Genomic DNA, 26,144 nt, shown 5'->3' on the forward strand with positions numbered 1-26,144 from the left:
GTAGTCTTATCAACAATACTCACCATGTTTCACGTTAGATCTTCAAACCTTATTCATCTTGTAACAGAAAGTTTGTAGTCTTTTTACCAATCTCTTCTTGTTTTGCCCACCCCCAGCCCTGGCAACCATGTTTTCCCTCTCTGAATTGTTATTATATCTTGTAGCTTTCATCTATCTTTATCTGTTTTGCCTATAATTATTCATGTCTGAGAAACTTAATATGTAGTACTAGTCTGTTGCATATAATGACAATAATCTGTTATAAATGTTTTTCAGGACTATATATATTTTCCACAAACCAAGTTCATATTGCCTTAACTTTCAAAAATCAGAATTCAAGGTAAATACATTATGATATCTTCTCTTTCACTTCTTAAATTTTTGATGGAATCATGCTAGTGAAAAACACTTTCAAATTTATCAAGCATTTCTAAACTTCTAATATAATTGTATTTTAAAAATTGTTAGGGTCTTCTACCAATCGCTCACCCAGACAATACGCAAAATTCTGCTACCTGGTATTTCCAAGTGTGATCCATCTGATTATGTTGCAGCAGTTCAACCCTGAGATGCATTATTTTATAAGTTCACACTAAGGAAATTTTGACTTATAAATAAGGGGAGGAAAAGTACAAAAAATTCACTATTCATGCTTGCATGCTAGGTCGTTTCAGTTGCCTCCAACTCTTTGCAACGCTATGGACTGTAGCCCAACAGGCTCCTCTCTCTACAGCATTCTCCGAAAGAATACTGGAATGGATTGCCAACCCTCCTCCAAGGGATCTTCACAACCCAGGGATCAAACCCACATCTCATATGTCTTCTGCTAATTAATGTTCACTAACTTGCACACAATTCCTAAAACATAAGCACATTTTCACTATCATTTTTGCTATATCAGCCCACATTCTTCCCTCTGCTTGAAATTAATTCACGTTAGTCCTTCCCACTGCTTGAATTTCATTCCCCTTCCTCTGGCCAATGTCTACAAGTCCCTCAGAACAGCACGGATGCCGTGAGACCTCCTTCCTTGGCCATAGAGTCTGAGTCAAGTATGCTCACTCCATGCATTCTGTGTGATTGTCCACACTCAAACACTTTCCTCCCTCCATCCAGACTGTATGGTCATTCCTCTGTGTTCCTCCACCTACCTATCCACTTCATGTCAACATCTTAAGGAGAACTCTGTCCTTTTCTTGACTGTTGCGATACAGGCCCTGGCATGAAGTAGAAACTTGGTTTTTTAAAAAAAATTGTTGAATGAATTAATGAACAAGTCTCACATTGGGTAGAATTTTGGAGAAGATGATGAAATGTATCCTGGGAAACTAAATTACACTGAAACATGCTTGTTGCTTGTATGGGGCCATGCAGCCCCCAGTGATAACTCCACATCTCGCTGAGCTAATGCAGAGTTGGAGGAAGTAAGGAGGCTTGGGGATGACTTCTCCCTTTGCACTTGTACTAGATGAAAATGCAGACAGAGAAAACCTTTTTGAGCATCCCTCAAGAGGTACTTTGTAGCTGGTTGCCAGCTCTGAAAGTACGAATCAGCTAGGTACTAGTGACTGGGGCTGGCAGAATGACTGACCTGGCTCGGTAGTCTGTCTACAAAAAATACCCAGAGGAATGCTTTGACTTTATGAAGATAAAAAAGCAAACAAAGCAAAGGCAAACCAACAAAACCCAAACTGTTGAGACTTGCAGAACCCAGTGTGTGGTATGATATTTATTTACCGTTTACAGTTAATTAAGGAATGTCATCATATTCGAATTACTAGCAACAATTAAACGATAGTCATTTATAGGTGCTCCCTCTGTTCCCAGCCTTGAACTAGGTTCTTTTTTGCATCAACTCTTCAAGGCAAACCCAATGAAAAGACTATTATTATTATCGATTTTCAGGTTAGGAAACTGAGGCAGACCAAGTTTGGGGGTAAAATGCCCAAGACCACCAAACTAGTAAGAGGCACAAACATCAGGAGAACCAGATTTGTCCTCAGTGAAGCCTGTGCCTTTCTCACTAGTGCACCTTTGGAGGAAGCAGATCCATGGCTCTGGAGCCAGACTGCCTGGTTTTGAATGCAGATTTCACTTGGGATAGGACTCTTTGCCTCAGTTTACTTTTTTATACAATGACAGTGAGAACCTACATCAGAGTTGAGAAAGGAATGAGAGAATTTGTGTAAAACACTTAGTAGAATGCCTAATACTTAGTAAGTGAAAATAAATGCTGGCTGTCATTATTATTACCAAGAGCATTTGGCACATGAGTTTTTGTTATACATTGCCACCCTAATATATATGTGTGTGTGTGTGTGTGTGTGTGTTTGGACATTTTTATGAAGTGATGGTAAATACAGAATTTTATTTCCCTTTTAAAGTTCCAGCTTGGCAAAATAAAATGACAGCATCCATTATGAGTCCCTTCATCCCCCTGAATTTTTTTTTAACATCAATGGTCTGAGAAAATGACGGATGTTGTTAGAGGATGTTGTTAGTACCCCAAATTAACAGCCTTTAGTTTGGCCTGCCCGTGGTCTGAGGCTAGGCAGTCCTGATTTAGGGGCTTCCCTGGTGGCTCAGATGGTAAAGAATCTGCCTGCAAAGCAGGAGACCCGGGTTCGATACCTGAGTAGGAAAGATCCTCTGGAGAAGGGCATGGCAATCCACTCCAGTATTCTTGCCTGGAGAACCCCACACACAGAGGAGCCTGGTAGGCTACAGTCCATGAGGTTGCAAAGAGTCAGACACGACTGAGCAACTAACGCTTTCACTTTAGTCCTGATTTTAGTGGCCACAGGCACTGCCTGCTGAACTGGAAACACGGAGTCTGAGGCTTGTCCTGTGCACATCCCTTAGCTGTCCCCATGGGTGATGTCATGGGAGTTGGCAGCGGGTTTGCAAAGATGTCTCGTGCCTGCACCAGGGCAGATTCCCTTCATATGGCCTCTAGGGCCACCTCATCTTCAAATTCTCAAACAATTTAAAATGACGGCAAATGAGTTATCGGTAGAGCCTCCTCCTTGCTCACACAGGCTACACTGGCAAATCCAAGGTCCTTCACAGTTTTAGACAGGGAGTATTTGAAACAACTGCTTCTATTACCAACATGTTGCAGACCAAAGAAAACAAAAGAAAACTAAAATAAAGTGTCAAATGCTAACTATTGGAAAACTTTGAGTGATGCAATCATTTTAAATAGTTACATTGCATCAAACATTTCTAGAAATCTTATTATCCTTGATTACTAAGGATTTCTTTTTCACAATATAACTTGTTTTTTTTTTTTTTTTTGCATTTCAACTTGTTATTTAAATATTGTAAAATAATATAGAAAGCCTTTAAAGTATAATGACAATTAAATTAACACATTTAACATACACCATCAGTCAAAATTATGTTGAAGCACTGGGACATTGAAGTGCAGTAATAGCACAATAATTGAAAGACCAACATTGGAGTTAGGTATTAGTAGATAGACAGACTTACTTTTGAATCTCAGCTGTGCTACTTGCAAGCTCTGTGACCTTTGACGAATTACTTACCCTCTGTATTTCAGTTTCTTCATCCATAATTATAGATATTAATAGCACCCACCTAAGATGGATTGAAATCATATTCATGTAATCCTTATGCTCCTGTCCACTAAGAGATACTCCAGTTGTGCTCAGTACTTTCTTGCATGCCCCAAGCACAAATCCAGTTTGGTTCTGAAGTGGGTATCCTTTCCCTTCTCCAGGGGATCTTCCCAACCCAGAGAACAAACCCACATCTTCCACATTGCAGGCAGATTCTTTATCAGCTGAGCCACAAGGGAAGCCCCCAGTTTGGTTCATCAGCATGCAATAGGTATAGTTCTGAAGACCTTGTAGAATGAAGGAGTAATAGCAAAAACACCAAGTAGCATGTGCTTAGTCACTCAGTTGTGTGTAACTACTTGTGACCCCCAAGGATTGTAGCCAGGCTCCTCTATCCATAGGATTCTCTAGGCAAGAATACTGGAGTGGGTTGCCATGGCCTTCTTCGGGGGATCTTCCCAACTATTGGATTGAACCCAGGTCTCCCTCATTGCAGGCAGATTCTTTACCATCTGAGCCAACAGGGAAGCCCAAGTAGCCTACCTTAATACATTTCTATTCCCTCCCTGTTTACTTATCAGGGACCTATTTTCTGAGCACTGCTCAGCTGTGGGCTCAATTTCTTCCTCTATTGTCATTTCTGGAACAAACATACCCCCTTTCTTTACTCACAGAGGAGAACTTTGGCTCTCTCTGATATGGTGGCCAGTCTCAGTCTCTGCAGACACGGTTTCCATGGACTGCTGCCAGCATGCACCAGTGTGATTTTCTTTCTTTCATTAAATCTGTAAAGTACTTGTTGTGGTATATGCAGCTGCTGCTGCTGCTGCTAAGTCGCTTCAGTCGTGTCCAACTCTGTGCGACCCCATAGACGGCAGCTCACCAGGCTCCTCCATCTCTGAGATTCTCCAGGCAAGAACACTGGAGTGGGTTGCCATTTCCTTCTCCAATGCATGAAAGTGAAAAGTACTTGTTGTGATGTCTAGAACACACTAAATGCTCTATGAAGGTCAGGTATTAGAATTGGGAAATACTACCATTAACAGGCTGATATGAAATGCAACAATTAGTCTATTTCTTGCAGTTTTCAGATGAACGTGTGTCCTATCACCTATTCGTCGACAGTTTAAAGCCCATTGAACTGCTGATCTGCCTTTCTGCATTGGTACGCTGGGGAGAATCTGGAGGTAAGAGGGCCATGAGAAAATTACAGTCTGAAAGCCCAGCTCACTTTCTATTCAGGGGAAATGTATACTGCAAGTTTTAGACACCGAATGAAGGAACTTATTTCCTCTCTAGACCTCCTAAGATCTTCCTGCTCCTCTGACATCAAGGAGTAAGCTCACTCTTGCCACCCATCTCTCTCTTTGTTCTGGTCATATGATCACCTCTTTAGCACACCTAGTCCCTCTATTTCTCTTTCCCCTTATACATGGCATCATTCTTGATTCTTTCAAAATCTATTTAAAATCACAAGCTCTTTCTTTGATTTAACTCTTCCAAAGGCCTTTATCTCCATCCTGCCCTGGGCGCCTACTATCATGGTTTTATTTAGATTTTATGTACCAATAACTGTATTATCTCAATCAATCTTAAGCTCTCTGACCACCACACCTGAAGCTCCAGCTCACTGTCTCTAGAATTCTACCCCTACAATTCTTGGACTGAATGGGGACCACCATTCATCAACCTTACAACTTTTTCTGTGTCCACCCTCATTAGATCCTTATTTCTTTGAGTCCCAACACAGTTTCCATGGCCCATCATTGTATTTATTGACGTTTCTTCACAGGTGCCCTCAACACAAGTACTTTCTTACCCTCTCAAGTTATGTTCCTGACAAAACCCTAATACTGGTTGAAAATATCTCTGTTCCTGACCTGAGGTTGCATCAGAGCAGCCGAGTGTAACTGAAGAAAACAATTCCTACTACCTAGCCCCATTTTAAATTGACGACCACAAACCTCAAAAAGAACAAACAAACAAATGGCCTAAGCACTGTCAGCATTCCCCAAGTTCATTCATTCTCCACACTTTCCTTCTTATGGATGATTATTGCAAACCTGCAGATCTCTCTCCATCTTCAAATCTCCAATTCCCACTCTTATCCTTCTTCCTTTCCAGGTGATGACCTTGCTACTATTTTCACTGAAGAGATAGAAGAGATCAGAAATGACCCACTCATCTCCTCATATTGAACTCTCTGAAGCTCTAGTCACCTTTCCTTCCTATTCTAACAGATAGACTGTTCCTTTTCTTCTCTAAGGCCGTTAGATTTCTTTCTTCTTGTGAACACATGCACATATGCACAAAACAGTATTCTTTGATTGACTTGTTTTACTAAAGCATTTATATGTAACTCAAATGAACAGCTCTGACCCTGTACAGGTATACATATTTTCTGCATGCTTAATATTGAATTTCTTGCCTACCTTGATGTTAGAGACTATGGTTTTCCTACTAAGATATACCCAATGTTTTAAGTGGTATCAGATGTGTAGCAGGTAGGCAATAAATATTTGTTGAATACACTTTCCAGACTTCAGCAGTGTGAGTTTAGTATATCTACCTAACCAACAGTTCCTAAGCTGCACCACATCCTAGAACTTTGAAACTCCAAATGCAAGGAAGTGTTTCAGATCACGTGGTGGCCTGTAACATTAGCTTGAGGGTTAGCTGCAAAACAAGGTAAGAAGTATTTTGCCCTCAGCTACCAATGAAGAATAATATTTTCTACCCATTTTCAGATTTTAAAAAGTTAATTAGATTGCTTTAGTTAATTTACAAAATACAATTAAATTTAAAATGTTAATTTAATTGAAATGAAAGTTTTGTTAATTATGTTATTTCTCCACACACTTAAAGCTAAGAATCAAAGGTAAAAAACTTAGATAAAATGTAGCATATTTTGCCCTTGTTTTGACACTTTCTTAGGAAAATCTCTCATTTCCCCAGAAGTAGTAATTTTCCTCCTTTAAAATTGCATATCCAGCAGGATATTGTGATTCCTGCTCTACATAAGAAAAGTAGTGGTATACTACAATGAAATATCCCTGGCTGACCTCTGTTTCCCTAACTTTTCCATTTCTGGTTTCCTCAGCTGGGGGAATGACTACGAGGAGAAAAGTAGGAATAGGACCAGAGGTCTTTCTTCCTCTCGAGTATTATTTCCCGTAACTATTTACCCAGCATAATTTCTAATGTTTTATGAGCATTTTCAGAATATGTCTAATTGTTGGTTGTTGTTAATATCATTATAATTATATTATTAATGTCATATTGATAAAAAAGCAGTACTAGTGATGGCCAACAATCAAATTTTATATATATATATATAATTTTTTTAACTTTTCCTAAAGCTTTAACAAAGAACAGCCCTCCCATAGAGCCTGGACTACTTACAGTTGAGACAGTTTCTTGGAAATCTCTGAGGCCACGTGATCTTGTTGTGACAATTCACACCTATGCTACCAAGGCTACAGTGGTTCGCCTGCCTGTTGGGTATGCAGTGACTTTATTTTTCCAATACTAAGTATTATTTGAAGACTTGTAAACTTTTGACTACTAGATAATGAAACAATACGGAATCTAATATGTTGTTTCCTACAGTGATTTCACAAAGTATAGGTCTATCATCATGATTCTTGAGAAAAATAATTCTGGGAATGAATAAACTGGAGAAATGCTGTATCTTTTGGAAGATGTGTAATTGTCAAAGAATCTGAAACGTGTTTAGTAAAGAGTACATTTTAAACGTGTTTAACCCAGTATTTCCTAAAATTAATTTATTAAAATGATCTTTTTGTTTTATTATGCCATAGTTCTTAATAAGGACCATGATTTTATTTAAAAACAGGCTGAAAAATAGCATTTTTTCTATAAATCTATAGTTTTACCTGTAGTTATTTTTAATTTTACCTGTAGTTTTATTTTAAGTTAAGATACAATTGGTTAAACACATCACATTTTCCATTTTAAAGAAAAGATATATAGTTGAAAAGTTTTCATGATTTTTGATAAGTTCAAAATATTACCTCATATTTCAGATAAGATAAATATTTTGCTGAATTTCCCAAGATCAATCATGATATTCTATGTGATTAATGAAAATTTATGGCTCTTATTCAAAAAGCAAAACCCAAGCAACAAGATAAAGTGCTAAAATAATCTATGGCAAGCATCTAATATTCCTAGAGGAATAATGAATTTTAAAAATACTATATTTTTCACATCTCCCCTAAAAACTCTAGTATGGAAAGATTCTTCCAGAGATCATTATTCTGTCTGAGTGCTCATTCATCAAGATGACCAAGGATGAGGAACTGATAAAGAATCTACTTTTATCTGGGCTTCCCTGGTGGCTCAGACAGTAAAGAATCAGCCTGCAATGCAGGAGACCTGGGTCCAATCTCTGGGTCAGGAAGATCCCCTGGAGAAGGGAATGGCAAACCACTCCAGTATTCATGCCTGGAGAATTCCATGGACAGAGGAGCCTGGCCGACTACACTACAGTCCATGGGGTCACAAAGAGTAGGATACAACTGAGCAGCTTAACACTTTCACAATTTACTACTTCTATCTACATTTCCCCCCAAAAGGACCTAAGCAGCCACCATGAAGCTTTAAGACATGCTCTCAGTCCTCTCCATGGTGCTACAACCTGGTAGGAGAGACATAAGTAACATACATGAAGCTATGCATTTGTGAGAAAATGACTATGAAATCTACAATGCACTTGGCCAATGTGAATTATTACTGTTGTGAGGTGAAAATCAGGATCAGTCTTTTGCAATATGTCTGCAGTGCATGGGCGGAGAAGGCAATGGCACCCCACTCCAGTTCTCTTGCCTGGAAAATCCCATGGATGGAGGAGCCTGGTGGGCTGCAGTCCATGGGGTCACTAGGAGTCAGACATGACTGAGCGACTTCACTTTCACTTTTCACTTCCATGCACTGGAGAAGGAAATGGCAGCCTACTCCAGTGTTCTTGCCTGGAGAATCCCAGGGACGGGGAAGCCTGGTGGGCTGCCATCTATGGGGTCGCACAGAGTTGGACACGACTGAAGCGACTTAGCAGCAGCAGCAGTGCATGGGAGATGTCTCCAATATGTGCAACTTTGTCATTTAGTGTGACTGCTTTTATCCAACATAATTAGTGAAATATAGATTCCATGCTCTCTGAGGGTTCTTTCAGAGTAAAAATTCATCAGTCATTACCTCATCTGTTACAAAATTCAGCCCATACTAACCTTTGACTTCATTTGAGCACAAAGTATCATCAAGAAGCTAACAGAGGCAAGGACTACAACAAAGGAGACCCTCGATCTATATATAGTGTCCACTCTCTTTAGGAGACACATGCTGCTCTTCACTGCATACTCCCCCGTGGGCCACTCCATACACATCTGCAGCATGGTGACCTTCGTCATTGGGGATGAAGATGTTGTGCTACCCAACTTTGAGCCGGTAAGTTGGTTAGCAACTGTGATTTTTGTGTGTGTGCTTTAGTTTCAAAGATCTTGAACTAAATAATATTTCTATTTTTTTATTCAGCTTACTCATTTGTTTACTTTTTAAAACTACTAAGTATATTCTGTAAGAAATTCTCAAATACAACATGTTAATAAGCAGTCTTAACTCTGTAGGGATACAAATAAAATCATTTTATTTTAAAAATAATTATTATTTTATTTCATTTTATTTTATTTACTCACCTCTGCTCTGTTGAATTCCCTTACACATCTATTAACACCTAAGGCAGATCCCATAGTATCAATATTATTGTTCCCTTGAGAAACATAAAGGATCAGTACGGACTTTTTCAATGCAGGTTAAATTTTTGATATTTTAAATGTTCCTTTCCTCCTTCTTTGTCCTAAGGAAGGGACTCTGGGATTCAGGGAGAGAGGATCCACGAAAGGGTCAGTGATTTCTTCATCTGCTCTTAACCTCTTGGTTTTTCTAGCTACTGGCTCTGACAGAGTCTGAAAGAAAAGAGAGATAAATAAATCTTCCTTCAGGTCCTGTCTTGGTTTAGACATCCTCTCAAGGACATCTTCAGACACATGCATATGCATTTTGGGAGACAAGTATTTATAGGGCCTTTCTACTGCATAATTCAGCTTTACCTGCTCCTCTAATCTATCTCCATATATCACAACTTCATATTAGTGAGATGAGATCCACTTAGCCAGTCAGTAAACTTGTCCAGAGCAGTAGCAGGATGGCTCAAAACCAACTCCGTGCTCACGTTTTCATGGCCCAGATATGCTCCAGTCATGCGTTCTTCCCTCTCCAGGCAGTGGTCCTGAAGGATGCCCTATGGCTGCCCCTTCTCTTTCTGCATCACCTCTCATCAGACCTAACTCCTGCTCAATAGACACAGAAGGAAGATCATCAAGCCCACCGTCTATGTCCCTTAAACCCTTAATTAGATTTACCCTGCTTATTTTAAATTCTTGTTTTTTCTCTTCTTTAAAAAAATTATTTTTACCTGAATAAATCAGTGTTATCTAAAAGAAACTGTATAAATAAAACTGCATAAAGTGAAAGTGTTAGTCACTCAGTCATGTCCGATTCTTCAAGATAACTATAAAATAAAGGCAGCCAACTTAACTGCCAACATTATATGATTTAGATGAATAATAAATGTGCTTAAGTGGTAAAGAATCCCCCTGCCAATGTAAGAGACACAAGAGACTCAGGTTCGATCCCTGAGTTGGGAAGACCCCCTGGAGGAGGAAATGGCACCCCACACCAGTATTCTTGCCTGGAAAATTCCATGGACAGAGGAGCCTGCTGAGATACAATCCATGGGACTTCAAAGAGTCAGATAAGACTGAGTGACTGAGCACACATAATGATATTATAATATTAAAAAAAAAAAAAACTTCAGGAAACTTGGGGATTTTTAGAGCATGAGCCACCACCTCCTTGTGTGGCCCTGAAATAAACCTTTCTCTGCTTCAAACACCAAACAAATAAACAAAAAAAAATTTTTTTACATAGTATGGCTTATCTAATTTGTTTCTTTTTTATTTTTTTGAATTGAAGTAGAACTGATTTACAGTATCATGTTAGTTTCAGCTGTTCCACCAAGTGTTTCAGTTTTAATATATATTTTTTCAGATTATATTCCATTATAGGCTAATTAGAAGATATTGAATATTGTCCCCTGTGTTATATAGTAAGTCGTTGTTTCTTATCTATTTTATATGTAGCAGTGTGTATCCATTAAACCCACACTCCTAATTTTTCCCTCCCCTACCTGTTTGCCTTTGGTTAGTTATAGTTTGTTTTCTATGTCTATGAGGTTTCAGTTTTGTAAATAGATCCATTTGTACTTATGTATTTTATTCCAAGTGTGATATCACACAGTATTTGTGTACTTAATCACTATGATATTCTGTAGGCCCATCCATGTTACTGCAAATGGCAGCTTTTCATTCTTCTTATGGCTGAGTAATATTCCAGTTCTGTATCCATGCATCGACTGATGGACATTTAGGCTGCTGTATATAGTGCTATGAACACTGGGGTGCACATATCGAACTTAAAAGCTTTTGCATTTTGATATTTGGCAAAACTAATACAATTATGTAAAGTTTAAACATAAAATAAAATAAAAAAGAAAAAGCTTTTGCACAGCAAAAGAAACCAACAAAATGAAAAGACAGTCTATGGAACTGGAGATATTTGCAAATGATGTGACTGACAAGGGGTTAATTTCCAAAATATACAAACAGCTCATACAACTCAATGTTAAAAAGCAACCTAATAAAAAATAGGCAGAAGACCTCAATAGACATTTCTTCAAAGAAGACATTGAGAAGATTAACAGGTATTTTAAAAGATGCTCAACATTGTTAATTATTAGAGAAATGCAAAGCAAAACCACAATGAGGTACCACCTCACATAAGTCAAAATGGCCATCAAAATATCTACAAAAAATAAGTACTGGAGAGAGTATGGAGAAAAGGAAACCTTCCTACACAGTTGGTTAGAATGTAAATTGATACAGCTACTATGTAGAACAACAGTATGGAGGTTCCATGGTGGTGGTGCTTTAGTCACTAATTCATGTCCAACTCTTTGACCCCATTGACTGTAGCCTGCCAGGCTCCTCTGTCCATGGGATCCTCCAGGCAAGACTACTGGAATGGGTTCCCAGTTCCTTCTCCAGGGCATCTTCCTGACTCAGGAATTGAACCTGTGTCTCCTGCATTGCAGGCAGATTCTTCACCAATTGAGCTATGAGGGAAGCCCTTAAAAAACTAAAAATAGGACTACCATCAGATCAGATCAGTCGCTCAGTTGAGTCCGACTCTTTGCGACCCCATGAATCGCAGCACTCCAGGCCTCCCTGTCCATCACCAACTCCCAGAGTCCATCGAGTCAGTGATGCCATCCAGTCATCTCATCCTCTGTCCTGCTTAGCCTGCTTCTCCTCCTGCCCTCAATCCCTCCCAGCATCAGAGTCTTTTCCAGTGAGTCAGCTCTTCGAATGAGGTGGCCAAAGTATTGGAGTTTCAGCTTTAGCATCATCCCTTCCAAAGAAATCCCAGAGCTGATCTCCTTCAGAATGGACTGGTTGGATCTCCTTGCAGTCCAAGGGACTCTCAAGAGTCTTCTCCAACACTACAGTTCAAAAGCATCAATTCTTCGGCACTCAGCCTTCTTCACAGTCCAACTCTCACATCCATACATGACCACAGGAAAAACCATAGCCTTGACTAGATGAACCTTTGTTGGCAAAGTACTACCATATGATCCAGCAATCCAGCTCCTGGACATATGTCCTGGGCTTATATTCAAAAAGATGTATGCACCCCAATGTTCATAGCAAAACTGTTTACAATAGTCAGGAAATGGAAGCAGTTTGTTTTTTTAGGTGATTTAATTCCCTAATTAACTGTTCGGGTCTGTGAATTCGTATTTTCCTGTGATTATCCTCCATCTTATAAAAGTTATTGGGGCTGACTTTTGGGCCCCAGTAGTCTTCACTTCTAATCAAGAAGGAAAGGGGGCTATAGATTGGTTCAAAAGCAGAGAGACTCAAGCTTCTCAGAGCCATTCTTGATCACTCCCAATGCTACCACTTAACCAGGTGACTTTTCGGGTCATGGTTTCATTTCAGGGAGAAACTATTAAGAAGACATTTTTCCAAAGCGTTGAGGGGATTGGGAGAAGGTCAGGGGGAAGTAAATGCATTAATATGGCGAGTCAGTTGCCTCTGTTTTCATCAGCTTCTTGCTCCATTCTCATGCTATTCCTGCTGGACTAGTCCTTAGAATTTCTACAGGGAACTGCGGAGTGATGTTAGTGCCCCTAAGGAAAGGGGCAAAAGCAGACTTTACAAAGTTATCCTCCTGCATGACCCTCTTCAGGCTGCCTGTAAGCACCCTCTGCTCTGCAATTTCTCCATCATCTGCAACACCTCAGGGTTTTCTCCATCTTTAAAAATAAGTCCCTTCCTGGTATCCCTGTCGCCTCCTTGCTTTATTGTTTCTTCAGCATTTATAGCAGAAGGAAGACATGCTAGTTCACCCTCTTGCCTCTTCTTTCTTTTTTTTTTTTAATTGCTCTCTCCCTGAACTCTTCTCTGCCCTTCAGTCATCAGATACCACACAGCTGTCAGACTAATTCCTAGACGTTCTTCAGAACAAAGGTTGGATATTAATACTGTGGAGAAATTGCCCATGGCCCCCAGTGGGGTTGGTGTTCTTTCTGTGTGTTCCTACAAGAGCAAGAATCAGGTTCCTTGTTTAACATCTCTCTGATCATGACTCCTGGTGAAATACTTTGATCAAGTAAATTTTCCATAAATAACTGCTGAGTCAGTCACGTAACAGATTTTTAATATATTAACAGAAACGAAATCTTTGTAAACTTAATTACACCTAAATAAACAAAAATGAAGCTGAGTACTATGCTTGGTCTTCACAGGAGAGCTACCGATTTACAGAGCAGGCTTTAACAATTCTGAAAGCTGTTGGACATGTGATTGCTAATTTCAAAGATAAGGCTAAACTTTCTGCAGCCCTGAAGGATCTACAAACAGCTCACTACCCTATCCCCCTCCAGGATAAAGAACTAACTGCACAGCACTTCAGGGTAAGTATGTTCAGGCTATACAGTTCCTAGAAGAATATGTTCTATTTGTAATAATATATCTCATATTAGATAAGATCCCCTAAATCAGAGCTGAGAGAATGTTTTGGATGAAGACAATTTGGAAAGTGATGACAGCAAGCAGAAATGAGAGACTAGGAAGAATGAAATGAGAAAGAAAAGCATATTTGTTAAAGGATATGATAATGATTGCTGTGGGTTACTGGGGCTCAGTCCTCCAGGGGATCCTGGTGAACTGTGGAGGGTATCCCTCAGAAACATCCTACTAAAGGATGAGGTGACTGTACTATTTATCCACCAACTCCTTCCCCACTGATAGGTGGATGCTCTCGAGGTATCAATATTTCCTCACACTTTTGGGGCTAAGCAGCATCCTAGCTTTCAGTTCAGTCAGTTCAGTCACTTAGTCATGTCCAACTCTTTGCAACCCCACGAATTGCAGCACAACAGGCCTCCCTGTCCATCACCAATTCCTGGAGCTTACTCAAGCTCATGTCCATTGAGTCAGTGATGCCATCCAACCATCTCATTCTCTGTTGTCCCCTTCTCCTTCCGTCTTCAATCTTTCCCAGAATCAGGGTCTTTTCCAATGAGTCAGTTCTTTGCATCAGGTGGCCAAAGGATTGGAATTTCAGCTTCAATATCAGTCCTTCCAATGAACACTCAGGACTGATCTCCTTTAGGATGCACTGGTTGGATCTCCTTGCAAGAGTCCAAAGGACTCGCAAGAGTCTTCTCCAACACCACAGTTCAAAAGCATCAATTCTTTGGCGTTCAGCTTTCTTTATGGTCCAACTCTCACATGACCACTGGAAAAACCATAGCTTTGACTAGGCAGACCTTTGTTGGCAAAGTAATGTCTCTGCTTTTTAGTATGCTGTCTAGGTTGGTCATAGCTTTTCTTCCAAGGAGTAAGCGTCTTTTAATTTCATGGCTGCAGTCGCCATCTGCAGTGACTTTGGAGCCCCCTAAAATAAAGTCTGACACTGTTTCCACTGTTTCCCCATCTATATGCCATGAAGTGATGGGACCAGATGCCATGATCTTAGTTTTCTGAATGTTGAGTTTTAAGCTAACTTTTTCACTCTCCTCTTTCACTTTCTTAGAGACACTTTTTATTTCTTCTTCCCTTTCTGCCATAAGGGTGGTGTCATCTGCATATCTGAGGTTATTGATATTTCTCCTGGCAATGTTTGATTCCAACTTGTGCTTCATCCAGCCCAGCATTTCTCATGATGTACTCTGCATATAAGTTAAATAAACAGGGTGACAATATACAGCCTTGACATACTCCTTTCTTGATTTGGAACCAGTCTGTTGTTCCATGTCCAGTTCTAACTGTTGCTTCCTGACCAACATACAGATTTCTCAGGAGGCAGGTCATGTGGTCTGGTATTCCCATCTCTTGAAGAATTTTCCATAGTTTGTTGTGATCCACACAGTCAAAGGCTTTTGGATAGTCAATGGAGCAGAAGTAGATGTTTTTCTGGAGCTCTCTTGCTTTTTTGATGATCCAATGGATGTTGGCAATTTGATCTCTGGTTCCTCTGCCTTTTCTAAATCCAGCTTGAACATCTGGAAGTTCGTAGTTCACATACTGTTGAAGCCTGCTTTGGAGAATTTTGAGCATTATTTTGTTAGCATGTAAGATGAGTGCAATTATGTGGTGATTTGAATATTCTTTGGCATTGCCTTTCTTTGGGATTGGAATGAAAACTGACCTTGACCAGTCCTGTGGTCACTGCTGAGTTTTCCAAATTTGCTGGCATATTGAATGCAGCACTTTCATAGCATCATCTTTTAAGAATTGAAGTAGCTCAACTGGAGTTCCATCACCTCCACTAGCTCTGTTCATAGTGGTGCTTTGTAAGGTCCACTTGACTTCCAGAAGGTCTGGCTCTAAGTGAGTGATCACACCATTGTGATTATCTGGGTCATATAGATGTTTTTGTATATTTCTTCTGTGTATTCCTGCTTCTGTTAGGTCCATACCATTTCTGTCCTTTATTGTGTCCATCTTTGCATAAAAAGTTCCCTTGGTATCTCTAATTTTCTTGAAGAGATCTTTAGTCTTTCTCATTCTATTGTTTTCCTCTATTTCTTTGCAGTGATCACTAAGGAAGGCTTTCTTATCTCTCCTTGCTATTCTTTGGAACTCTGCATTCAAATAGGTATACCTTTCCTTTTCTTCTTTTCCTTTCACTTCTCTTCTTTTCATAGCTGTTTGTAAGGCCTCCTCAGACAACCTTTTTGCCTTTTTACATTTATTTTTCTTGGGGAAATGGTCTTGATCCCTGTCTCCTCTACAACATCATGAACCTCCGTCTGTAATTCTTCAGACACTCTAACCTTTGAATCTATTTGTCACTTCCACTGTATAGTTGTAAAGGATTCAATTTAAGTCAAACCTAAATGGTCTAGATGGTTTCCCTATTTTCTTCAATTTAAGTCTGAGTTTGGCAATAAGGATTTCATGATCTGAGCCATAGTCAGCTCCCAGTTTTGTTTTTGCTGACTGTACAGAGCTTTTCCATCTTTGGCTGCAAAGAATATAATCAATCTGATTTCAGTGTCGACCATCTGGTGATGTTCATATGTAGAGTCTTCTATTGTGTTGTTGAAAGAGGGTGTTTGCTATGACCAGTGCATTCTCTTGGAAAAACTCTACGAGCCTTTGCTCTGCTTCATTCTGTACTCCAAGGCCAAATTTGCCCATTACTCCAGGTATGTATTGACTTCCTACTTTTGCCATCCTCCTTTCCTGAAAGCCTTAAAGGAGGGATACAAAACAGAGAGTGGCACCCCTGTTCACTATCGACCTTTCAGTTGATTTTTGTTGTGGTCCTGAACTGTCAGTGGCATCATGGCTTGCCTACACCCTCCAAACACTAGTTGTGACAACTAAAAATGGTTTCAGATATTGTCAAATAGCCCCTGGGGAGTAGTGTTGCTAGAGTTAGAAATTAAAACACAGGATACCCAGTTAAAATTTGTTTTATTAAAGACAATTTTTGGAGTAGTTGCAGGTTCATCACAAAATTGGGCAGAAGGCATGGAGACTTCCCATATATCCCCTACCCCCCACACACCTCCCCCATTACTTACCAGCATCCCCCATGAGTTGTACATTTCTTACAACTGATGAGCCCAAAGTCTGCAATTTACATTAGAATTCACTCTTGGCATACATTCTATGGGCTTGGACAAATGTATAATGACATAGATCTATCATTGTAGTATCATACATAGTAATTTCACTGCTTTAAAAGTCCTAAGTGTTCTGCCTACTCATCCCTTCCCTCCCCCAAGCCCTGGCACACACTGATCTCTTTATTGTCTCCATAGTTTTGCCTTTTCCAAAATGTCATAATGTAGTCTTTCCAGATTGGCTTCTTTGACTTAGAAATAGGTATTTAAGTTCCCTCCCTGTCTTTTCATGACTTCATAAGTCATTTCTTCTTGTGTGCTAAGTTGCTTCAGTCATATCCACCTCTGAGACCCTATGACTATAGCCCACCAGGCTCCACTGTCCATGGGATTCTCCAGGCAAGAATACTGGAGTGAGTTGCCATTTCCTTCTCCAGGGGATCTTCCCCAACCAGGGACTGAACCCACTTCTCTTATGCCTCCTGCATTGGCAGGAGGATTCTTTACCACCAGCACCACCTGGGGAGCCCCATTTCTTCTTAGTTCTGAACAATATTCCATTGTCTGAATATAGCACAGTTTATTTATTCACTTACTGAAGAACATCTTTGTTGGTTCCAAGTTTTGGCATCTATGAATGCAGTGGCTGTAAACAACTGTGTACAAGTTTTTGGGCGGACATACATTTTCAATCCCCTCGGGTAAATACAAAGGAGTGTAATTGCTGGATCGTATAATAGGGTATGTTTAGCTTTATAAAAATCATCAGACTCTTCAAGAGTGGTTGTACCATTTTTCATTCCCATCAAAATGATTGAGAGTTTCTGATATTCCATATTCTAGTCAGAATTTGGTGTTGTCAGTGTTCCAGATTTGGGCTCTTCTAAAGCACAGTGGTAAGTCATCTTAATTTGCATATCCCTGATGACATACAGCGTGAAACATCTTTTGATATGCTTATTTGCCATCTGTATATCTATTTTGGTGAGGTGTCTGTTAAAGTCTTTGGCCCATTTTTAATCAGGTTGTTTGTTTTCTTATCATTGCCTTTTAAGTATTCTTTTTGCAAATATTTTTTCCCAGTCTATGAAGTCATTAGAGAAGTCAAAGTCTTCTCATTCTCTTGACATTTTCTTTACAAAGCAGAAGTTTTAATTTTAGTGAAGTCTAGCTTATCTATTCTTTCTCTTATGTGTCATGGCTTTAGTGATGAATACATAAAGGCACTGCCCTACCCAAGGTCATCTAGATATTCTCCTATCTTATCTTCTAGAAATTTTATTCTTTTACATTGTACATTTCAGTCTACTGTTTATTTATTTATTTTTTAATTTTGAGTTAACTTTTGTGAAGGGTGCATGGTCTCTGTCTAGAATCATTTCACTCAGCCAATTTTTAATTTCATATAAGCAAACAGTATGTACAATATATAAGGTACAATTATATTAGAAATTATTTATACTAGAAATTTAATTTCCCTGTTATTCCACTTTAACTGAGCATAAGGTGTTGTTGGGGAAAGACAATTAAGAACAATCTTCAAACCAAGAAAAACTCCACAAAAGTAGAAGAAAAAGAAAATCGTTGCATAAACCTTAAACTAGAATGTGATACACGTCAAGGGCAATCTACTAAAGAGATTGCAAAGACCCAAGGATATTTCTCTTTTGTATAGTTCGTCATATAGAGTCCATTACATACATATTCTCAAGATAAATGATAAACAGTCCTTAAGTAGAAGGATTTGATGGCACCATTTGTTACACATAGTGAATCCTAAATTCACCTGGCATTTGGGGTGACCGTGTGCACGAAGGGAAAGGGGTTTTCCTCAGATCAGAATGACTTCCTAAGAGCTCAGGGAGAGGGAGAGGTATAATTGGGTGAAAGTCACCACAAATAGTGCCCAGGGGGGCCCTACCTAGGGCTTCCCTGGTGGCTCAGTTGGTAAAGGATCTGCCTGCAATGTGGGAGACTGGGTTCGATCCCTGGGTTGGGACAATCCTCTGGAGAAGGGAACGGCTACCCACTCCAGTATTCTAGCCTGGAGAATTCCATGGACTGTACAGTCCATGGGGTTGCAAAGAGTCGGACACAACTGAGCGACTTTCACTTCATTTCACTTCAGCCCTACCTAATCCATCAAGTGCTTTACTCCCTGTGAACATGTAAATAGCTACAAGTAAACAAGCAGAAATGTGCCGTGGTTGGTTATCATCACCAATAATAGTGTGATTGGATATGTGGAATCTGTCAACATTTCTGTATAAAAATCATGAAAAAAAAGAACTTGAAAGAAGGAATATGTGTTCTGGTTGTAGTCTAGAAACCTTCCATCAGTCCTCTTTGGTGAAATAAACAATGAATTGGCATCAACACTTCCTGAATGAGAGTCAGTGGCTTGAGAAAATATCCAGGGACAAAATAAGAAAGCTCTTGAGGCAATGGTGCATCTCTTGACAACACAAATAATATAACTGTATAGAAAACACACATGTTAAGTGCTTGCAAAAAGTGATTTGCAAGAGTAGGAGTCTGAGTATGAATATGTTTTTGGAATACTTAATCAATATATGTAGCTTATTTTATTTTTTCATATATGTTTAAATGTGATATATGATGAAGAAGTTATGCCTAAATAAATTTAAAAGAGATTTTTCAATAGGAAATAAATACTCACAAGTGATGGAAAGTGATAAAAATCTTGAGTGGCATATTTTCTTTCTTGAAGCACATGAATTAATAGTGTATCTTACAATACATGGCATCTCAGAATAAGAGAAACCTGGTATTTAAGTCGCTTAGGCATAAGAACATTATTTTTTATCTTACACTGTATCACCTCAATTAATTTAATATTAATTTTGGTTGAATATATATTATAAACATTGTGTTGATTAAATCTTATTAAGTTAAAATTTATCAGATGTTAAATAAATTTGGTCTCTTACCAGATGAGGGAGTCTTCAAAGAGTCTTCTGTTAGATGGTGTGTATATCTGAGAAATAGAAAGGTTTTTAGAGCCTCTCTGACTAGGTAAGAGTATTTTCTTGATTTAGAAAATATACTAATACATTTAATCTTTTTCAGGTTTTTCATATTTCTTTATGGCGTTTAATGAAGAAAGCTCAAATAACAAAACCTCCACCCAACACCAAATTTGCATTCCGTGCTGTGGTTTTGCACTTGGATTTACTCGATTCTTCTTTGGAAGAGGCTTCTTTAGGTACTCATTAATTTTAGGTGTTTACGTGACCAGGAAATTCCTAGCTTTATTTAGGATACGTAATTTGAGAAAAATGCACCCAAAATTTCTGTGGTGTAGGTAGAATAATTCAGTATTGACAGTTGTAGAGTTCAAGCATTGCCCTGAGAAAGCTCAAAAGTTTCCGAAGATCTGACATGGTCCCCTGTTCCACGTATTTCCAGGGGAGCCCAGAATATCCCAGTTTTATTTGTTTCTGACCTTAAAAAGCAGACCGTCACCTATGTATATAGTACAACTTGAGGAATTCTGGGAAGATATTCTGGTCTCAGAAACCTTCATTTCTTCCTTTTCCAATGCTCTATTCCCACGATTTTAACATTTTTTTTTCAACTTTAAGAGATCCTTCTTGCTATTTTCACAGAGGAATTCAACAGTATTTGACTAAAGTGTCAATATTTACTATTTCCCTTCTCCAGAATGTTTATATTCTAAAAAGGAACCACCTGCAGAAGGCAATGTTAAATATAAGAACAAATCATTGTGGCACTTGACACATCAGATGGCCTTAAAAGTTAAAGGCAGTGAAAATTGAAGTAGAGATTAGATTAACTTTCAGTCCAAAGTTTGTTTTTCTCTTTTTAGCGGAATGGGTAGATGCTAAGTACAATGTGCCAACAAGCGATAAAGAGTATTCTCCAGAGGAAGTAGCAGCGGCAATTAAAATTCAAGCCATGTGGAGAGGAACATATGTCAGATTACTTATGAAAGCGAGAACACCAGGTATGCTCTTTCAATCATTTATAAAATGAACTTGCATAAATAAGTGAAGTTAAAGTCATTCAATCGTGTCTGACTCTTTGCAACCCCATGGACTGTAGGCTGCCAGGCTCCTCTGTCCATGGAGGCCTTAATACTGGAGTGGGTAGTCATTCCCTTCTCCAGGGGATCTTCCCAATCCATGCACTGAACCCATATCCCCTGCATTGCAGGAGGATTCCTTACCATCTGAGCCACCAGGGAAGCCCTGCATAAATAAAGATGAATATTTGTTTACATGCTAACAAAAAATATTTTAGGTTCATTCAACTCTATGGCTCAGCTAATTGTTTTTAATTCTATAAATATTGAAATTTCTTGAGTTCAGGGTGCAGGTATGTATGCTCAAGCTCTTGTTCCTGCAATTTAGTGCAGTGTGGCTTTAGTCTGTGTCTGAAACAGACTGAGCACACAGTGAATACTGGCTGAATGAATGATCAGCTGTATTTTCCCCATCTTTTGTGAGTTCTTCAAACACAGGAAACTGGCCTTTTCCCATTCATCCTCAGTGCCTAGCGGAATGCACAGCAGTCAGTTTCAGCTAAGTCATAGATAATTTTACATTTCTAGGCCATTTTTCAAAGTGAATGCATGAATGAATTAAATGAAGATGTTTCCACGTATGTCCATGGTATCATACAGTTAGCATAAAATGCATTCAAAGTGTATTATTATATTTATCAAATCAAATATATTTTTGTATATGAAACTATTTTGTGAAAAGATCTGTTTTATCAGCTCAAAATAAAACACTGCAAAGGCAAAAAAAATTATATTCGATTATTTTCATTCTGCACATTTTGTTGACATGTTTATGTAAAAAGCCTTGCCTCCCACAGAATTCTTTGAGTATTTTGAAACATTTTGTTGTAAAAGTATCTCTGAAACAATGAGAAATATCAAAATGTTCACCAAAGCAGTAAAAACTATAGATCCATAAATGTTAAACAAACAAACGACATTGCATAGTTTTGTGATAGAAAAATATCCCTGTTGTTTGTCCGTATATACTGTAAAAAGCATATTCATATAATAATTTTTTTCTCTTTATAAAAAACAAATGAGCAGCTTTTTAATAGTATTTGTGTTCTCATTCAACATATAATTTTTGAATAATTCTTGTGTATGCAGAACTATTCTATGTTCTGGCCTTACAGAAATTAGTAAAACTTCCAAGGTTTCTGCTCTAATGAATCTTGTGTTATAGTGGTCCCAGGCATGCAATTGAAAGTAAATATATTAAGATAACGATTTCAGATACCAGTAAGTTCTATGAAGAAATTAAGATAATTAGAAAAAAAAAGTCAATTTCTGACATGTTAAATTTGAGACGCTTATGATGGATTCACATTTTTTTGTCAGATCATCTCCTCTTAAGCCTTTTGTGGATTATGCTTTAGGTTAAGCTTCAGTGAGATCCCATTAGCCACTGTTCTTTAGGGAAAAAATGGATGGATTATAGTTTCTAATACAAGAGCATTCATAAGGACTTTTTTGCTGTGATAAGGGATCTTTTGTTGTAAACTCTTTGATGAGTATATTCAATTAGATCAAAGAGCATTTTATGATTTTTTTAACTAGAGATGAAGGGAAACAGCATAAAATGATGATCAGAACTCTCAGCTAAAGGTTCATAGCTTTGTATTTTATTTTATTTTTTTAGCTTTCTATTTTAAACATGCTTTTATTGCTAGTAAAGCTTCTGACTCTGGATATCACCTTACTTGTGAGTTTCAAGTGCTTCACCTGTAAAAGGAGGGCTTAGAACAAGATGATTTTTCAGGCACCTTACAGTTTTTATATTGTTATTTTTAGATACAAAGGAAAATGCCAGTGTTGCAGATACGCTTCAGAAAGTTTGGGCTATGTTGGAACAGAATATGGAACAGTATGCAGTTTCTCTCTTAAGGTAAAGCAGCTCAATGATGTTTTTTTCTTTTTAATGTACATTTATTTATTTTAATTGGAGATTCATTACTTTACAATATTGTATTGGTTTTGTATTGCAGTATCTTGGTATCCTCCAAGTTCCAATTCAAATGCCACCATATTCATAGGGTTTTTCCCTAATCACTGCAGCTAGAAACATACCATTGCTTCTGAACTTCCCCAGTTACTACTTCTTATTTGTCTTCACTGCACTTATCTAATATTCTAAGCAGGAAAACTCTGAGAAGCAAAGCAGAGTTTCTTGAAGTCTTTTGGTGCTCAGGAGACAAAAGTTAAAAGTTTAGGACCTGATAGGGCAGACTATTGTTGTTTTTGATGTCCAATTGCTAATCTATGTCCTACTCTTTGGCAATCCCATGGACTGTAGCAAGCCAGGCTTCAACAGTGAAAGCCATCACTTGAAATCCCTGGTGAACTGCACTCTAGAAACAAGGACAAGTGTGAGGTAAATTGGGCCTTAGGAAAACTGCATTTTAACCACAAATCTTCTTGGAATAAATCTGATGCTAGCAAAGACTGAGGGCAGGAGGAAAAGGGGGCCACAGAGGCTATGATGGTTGGATGGCATCACTGACTCAACGAACATGAGTTTGAACAAACTCTGGGAGATAGTGAAGGACAGGGAAGCCAAGCACACTGCAGTCCATGGGGTTGTAAAGAGTTAGACACAATTTAACAACTGAACAACAACAAATACATAAAAGAAGCAGACCATTTTGATGTAGGAGCTAGCAGACCAAATCTCTAACAGTAACTATTATGGAAATGCTCAAGAAAATAAAGAATAAAGAGAAAATAGATTAAAAGTTTAGATTAATAAAGCACAGTTAAATGGAGATTACATAAATACAGTTTCTAACAACTGAATTTTAAATGTTTGAGTTTAACAGCATATCAGGCAGAATAGAGGAAGAGATTAGTGAACTGGGAGATAGGTCAATAGAAAAATAGTGGAAAATAAGGAAAGAACTAAGGAAAATGTGGGACATGCTTAGAAAGTCCAGTATTTATATCATTATAGTACCAGAATATAAAAATATAATAGCTGATAAATTTCTAAAACTGATAAAATATATCAACTTGTATTTTCAAGAGACTCTGTATGCAGAGTCTGTGCAGGAAAGACACAAAGGAAACCATACCTAGACTTATCATAGTCAAACTGCCAGAAACCAAAGGCCAGAAGAAAAATTTTCAAAGTTACCAGAAAAATGAGACATATTATTTCCAAAGGACAATTAGACTAATGGCTACATGTAGGAGTAAAATCTTAACCTTAGCAATGCAAAAGCAGAAATTGGATAAATGGAGCTACAGAGTTCTAAAGTTCTGGCATTACTGCAGAAATGGTAAAAGTAATAATATAGATGAAATGCTAATAAGGCAAGCATGCATAATATATTCTCTAGCAATTTGCTAAATGGATCAACTAGTGAATTTAAGAAATAAGATTAATATTACACACCTTCTAGAGAACAGAAAAAAAGAGGAAACACTTAGCAACTTAAAACCTTGGTTTTAAAATCTCAGCAAACATAGTTAAAAAAAAAAAGAAAAAAAAACTGAAATTGCAAACCAGTCACCCTCTTGAAATTAGATGAAAAAATGTAGCAAATCAAAATTGGAATGATATAAAAAGATAATATCTTTTAATTAAGTGGGTTTCCCACTCTGAGACATGCAAGAGTGGTTTAACATTAGGAAATGCATTAATTCGGCACATTAACAGGGAAAAGGAACAAATCATTTGGTCCTTCGGATAGGTTCAGAAAAAAACATTTGAAAAAAAGCAACACAAATTCAAAATTTAAAAATTTTAGCTAACTAAGTTTAGAGAAGATTTTCCTTAATATGTTATGGTACCTAGTATATTTTTTAAATTACTGTAAACATAATTAGTGGTGAAAGTTTGAATGCTTTTCCTTGAGTTGGGGATGAGACAAAGATGCCTGCCCAAACACTTCTATTCAAGGTAATCCTGAAATTCTGAAAAGTGCAAAAAGGTAGTAAAGCAATGTAAGTGTCAGTAGAATTTGAAGGGAAGAAATAAAGCCACCATTTACAGGCAATATGGTTGTGTATATAGAAAGTACCCAAAAAAATGCCACATGCACCAGAAGATATAACCAACCTGGTCTCTGTTCTTGTAATTATTTTTAAAAGCTTTTTAATACCCTACTTCCCTGATGGTTCAGGGGGTAAAGAATCTGCCTGCAATGCATGAGACACAGGGGATGCGGGTTCAATCTCTTGGTCAGGAAGATCCCCTGGAGGAGGGCATGGCAACCCACTCCAGTATTCTTGTCTGGAAAACCCCATAGACAGAGAAGCCTGGCAAGCTACAGTCCAAAGGGGTGCAAAGAGTGGACACAACTAAAATGTGGGTGTGCAAATATAAACCTATCATTTTCCTTCCACTACCAAAGACCAGCAATCAGAAAGAGCAGATGAATCCTGTCCTCCCTGAGGATCTCTATGGCTTTACTTCCCACTGACAGTACAGTCAAGCCATCCACCATCTGGAAGCCAAGAGCAGCTCTAGCTCTGTATAGACCCCTACAGAGAACCACGGTCTATGACTATTATAGCTTCTGTCCCAGCTAATACCCAACATTATACAAAAGACCTGAGACTCCTAGTGCTACTGAGGCTGGTTCTGGTTCCTGGCTGGGTGGGAGCTACAGGACCCAGGATCTCTCTGATCATTTCCATTGTGTTCTGGAATATACCACAGCCTTCCAGTGGGGCAATCAAGGAAAAACCTAGTTGCACTAGAAATCATGTACAAGGAAAACTCTGGCACTCTCCCCTTGTTCATGGCCTTTGCTTTTAGGGTTTATTTTAAAATCTTTTTTTTTTTTTTTTTTTAGAAATCAATTCCTCACTGTAAACTATGTTCTATTATTTATTCTCTACATTGAATCCCCAGACTTTCAGTGGCTCCTATTCAGTTTTATTGCTAGTTTTCCTGCTTCTAATTTTCTCACCCTTATAGCTTGATCTTTGGTGCTGATTTCCCATCTGTAAATTTTAATTACTCCCAGAGTCAGGAATTAGGTTCTCCTTCAACTAAGAACTTCAGATAACTTTGGGCACTTTCGAGAGACATCATGGTTGACCTGAAATGGTCACCTCTGCCTTTGAGCCACACACAATGAGCCTTCATTTGATGAAGTACTCAATCCATCCAACAATGGACTGCAATATTTTATGCTGGGTGGGTTTTTTTTTTTTTTTTGGTTCGTTTTTTATAAATAGAATTTATTTCAAAAATTGCTTTTGCCATTGGTACTTAAATTATTTTTACCTT

General features: G+C 38.3%; 1 protein-coding gene across 3 annotated transcripts in view; it reads left to right on the forward strand.

Moving 5' to 3' along the window:
• The window catches only part of ADGB (androglobin), a 190,460-nt gene that overhangs the window by 101,650 nt on the left and 62,666 nt on the right, over positions 1-26,144 (forward strand). For all 3 annotated transcript variants that reach the window (XM_027551777.1, XM_027551778.1, XM_027551779.1), the window contains exons 16-23: positions 277-340; positions 4,666-4,768; positions 6,941-7,082; positions 8,933-9,047; positions 13,528-13,695; positions 19,951-20,086; positions 20,711-20,848; positions 22,700-22,793. In XM_027551777.1, coding sequence (XP_027407578.1) covers positions 277-340; positions 4,666-4,768; positions 6,941-7,082; positions 8,933-9,047; positions 13,528-13,695; positions 19,951-20,086; positions 20,711-20,848; positions 22,700-22,793 — 960 coding nt within the window. The remainder of the gene's footprint in view (positions 1-276; positions 341-4,665; positions 4,769-6,940; positions 7,083-8,932; positions 9,048-13,527; positions 13,696-19,950; positions 20,087-20,710; positions 20,849-22,699; positions 22,794-26,144) is intronic.

The sequence above is a fragment of the Bos indicus x Bos taurus genome, chromosome 9 (assembly GCF_003369695.1).
Source record: "Bos indicus x Bos taurus breed Angus x Brahman F1 hybrid chromosome 9, Bos_hybrid_MaternalHap_v2.0, whole genome shotgun sequence".
Lineage (NCBI taxonomy): Eukaryota > Metazoa > Chordata > Mammalia > Artiodactyla > Bovidae > Bos > Bos indicus x Bos taurus.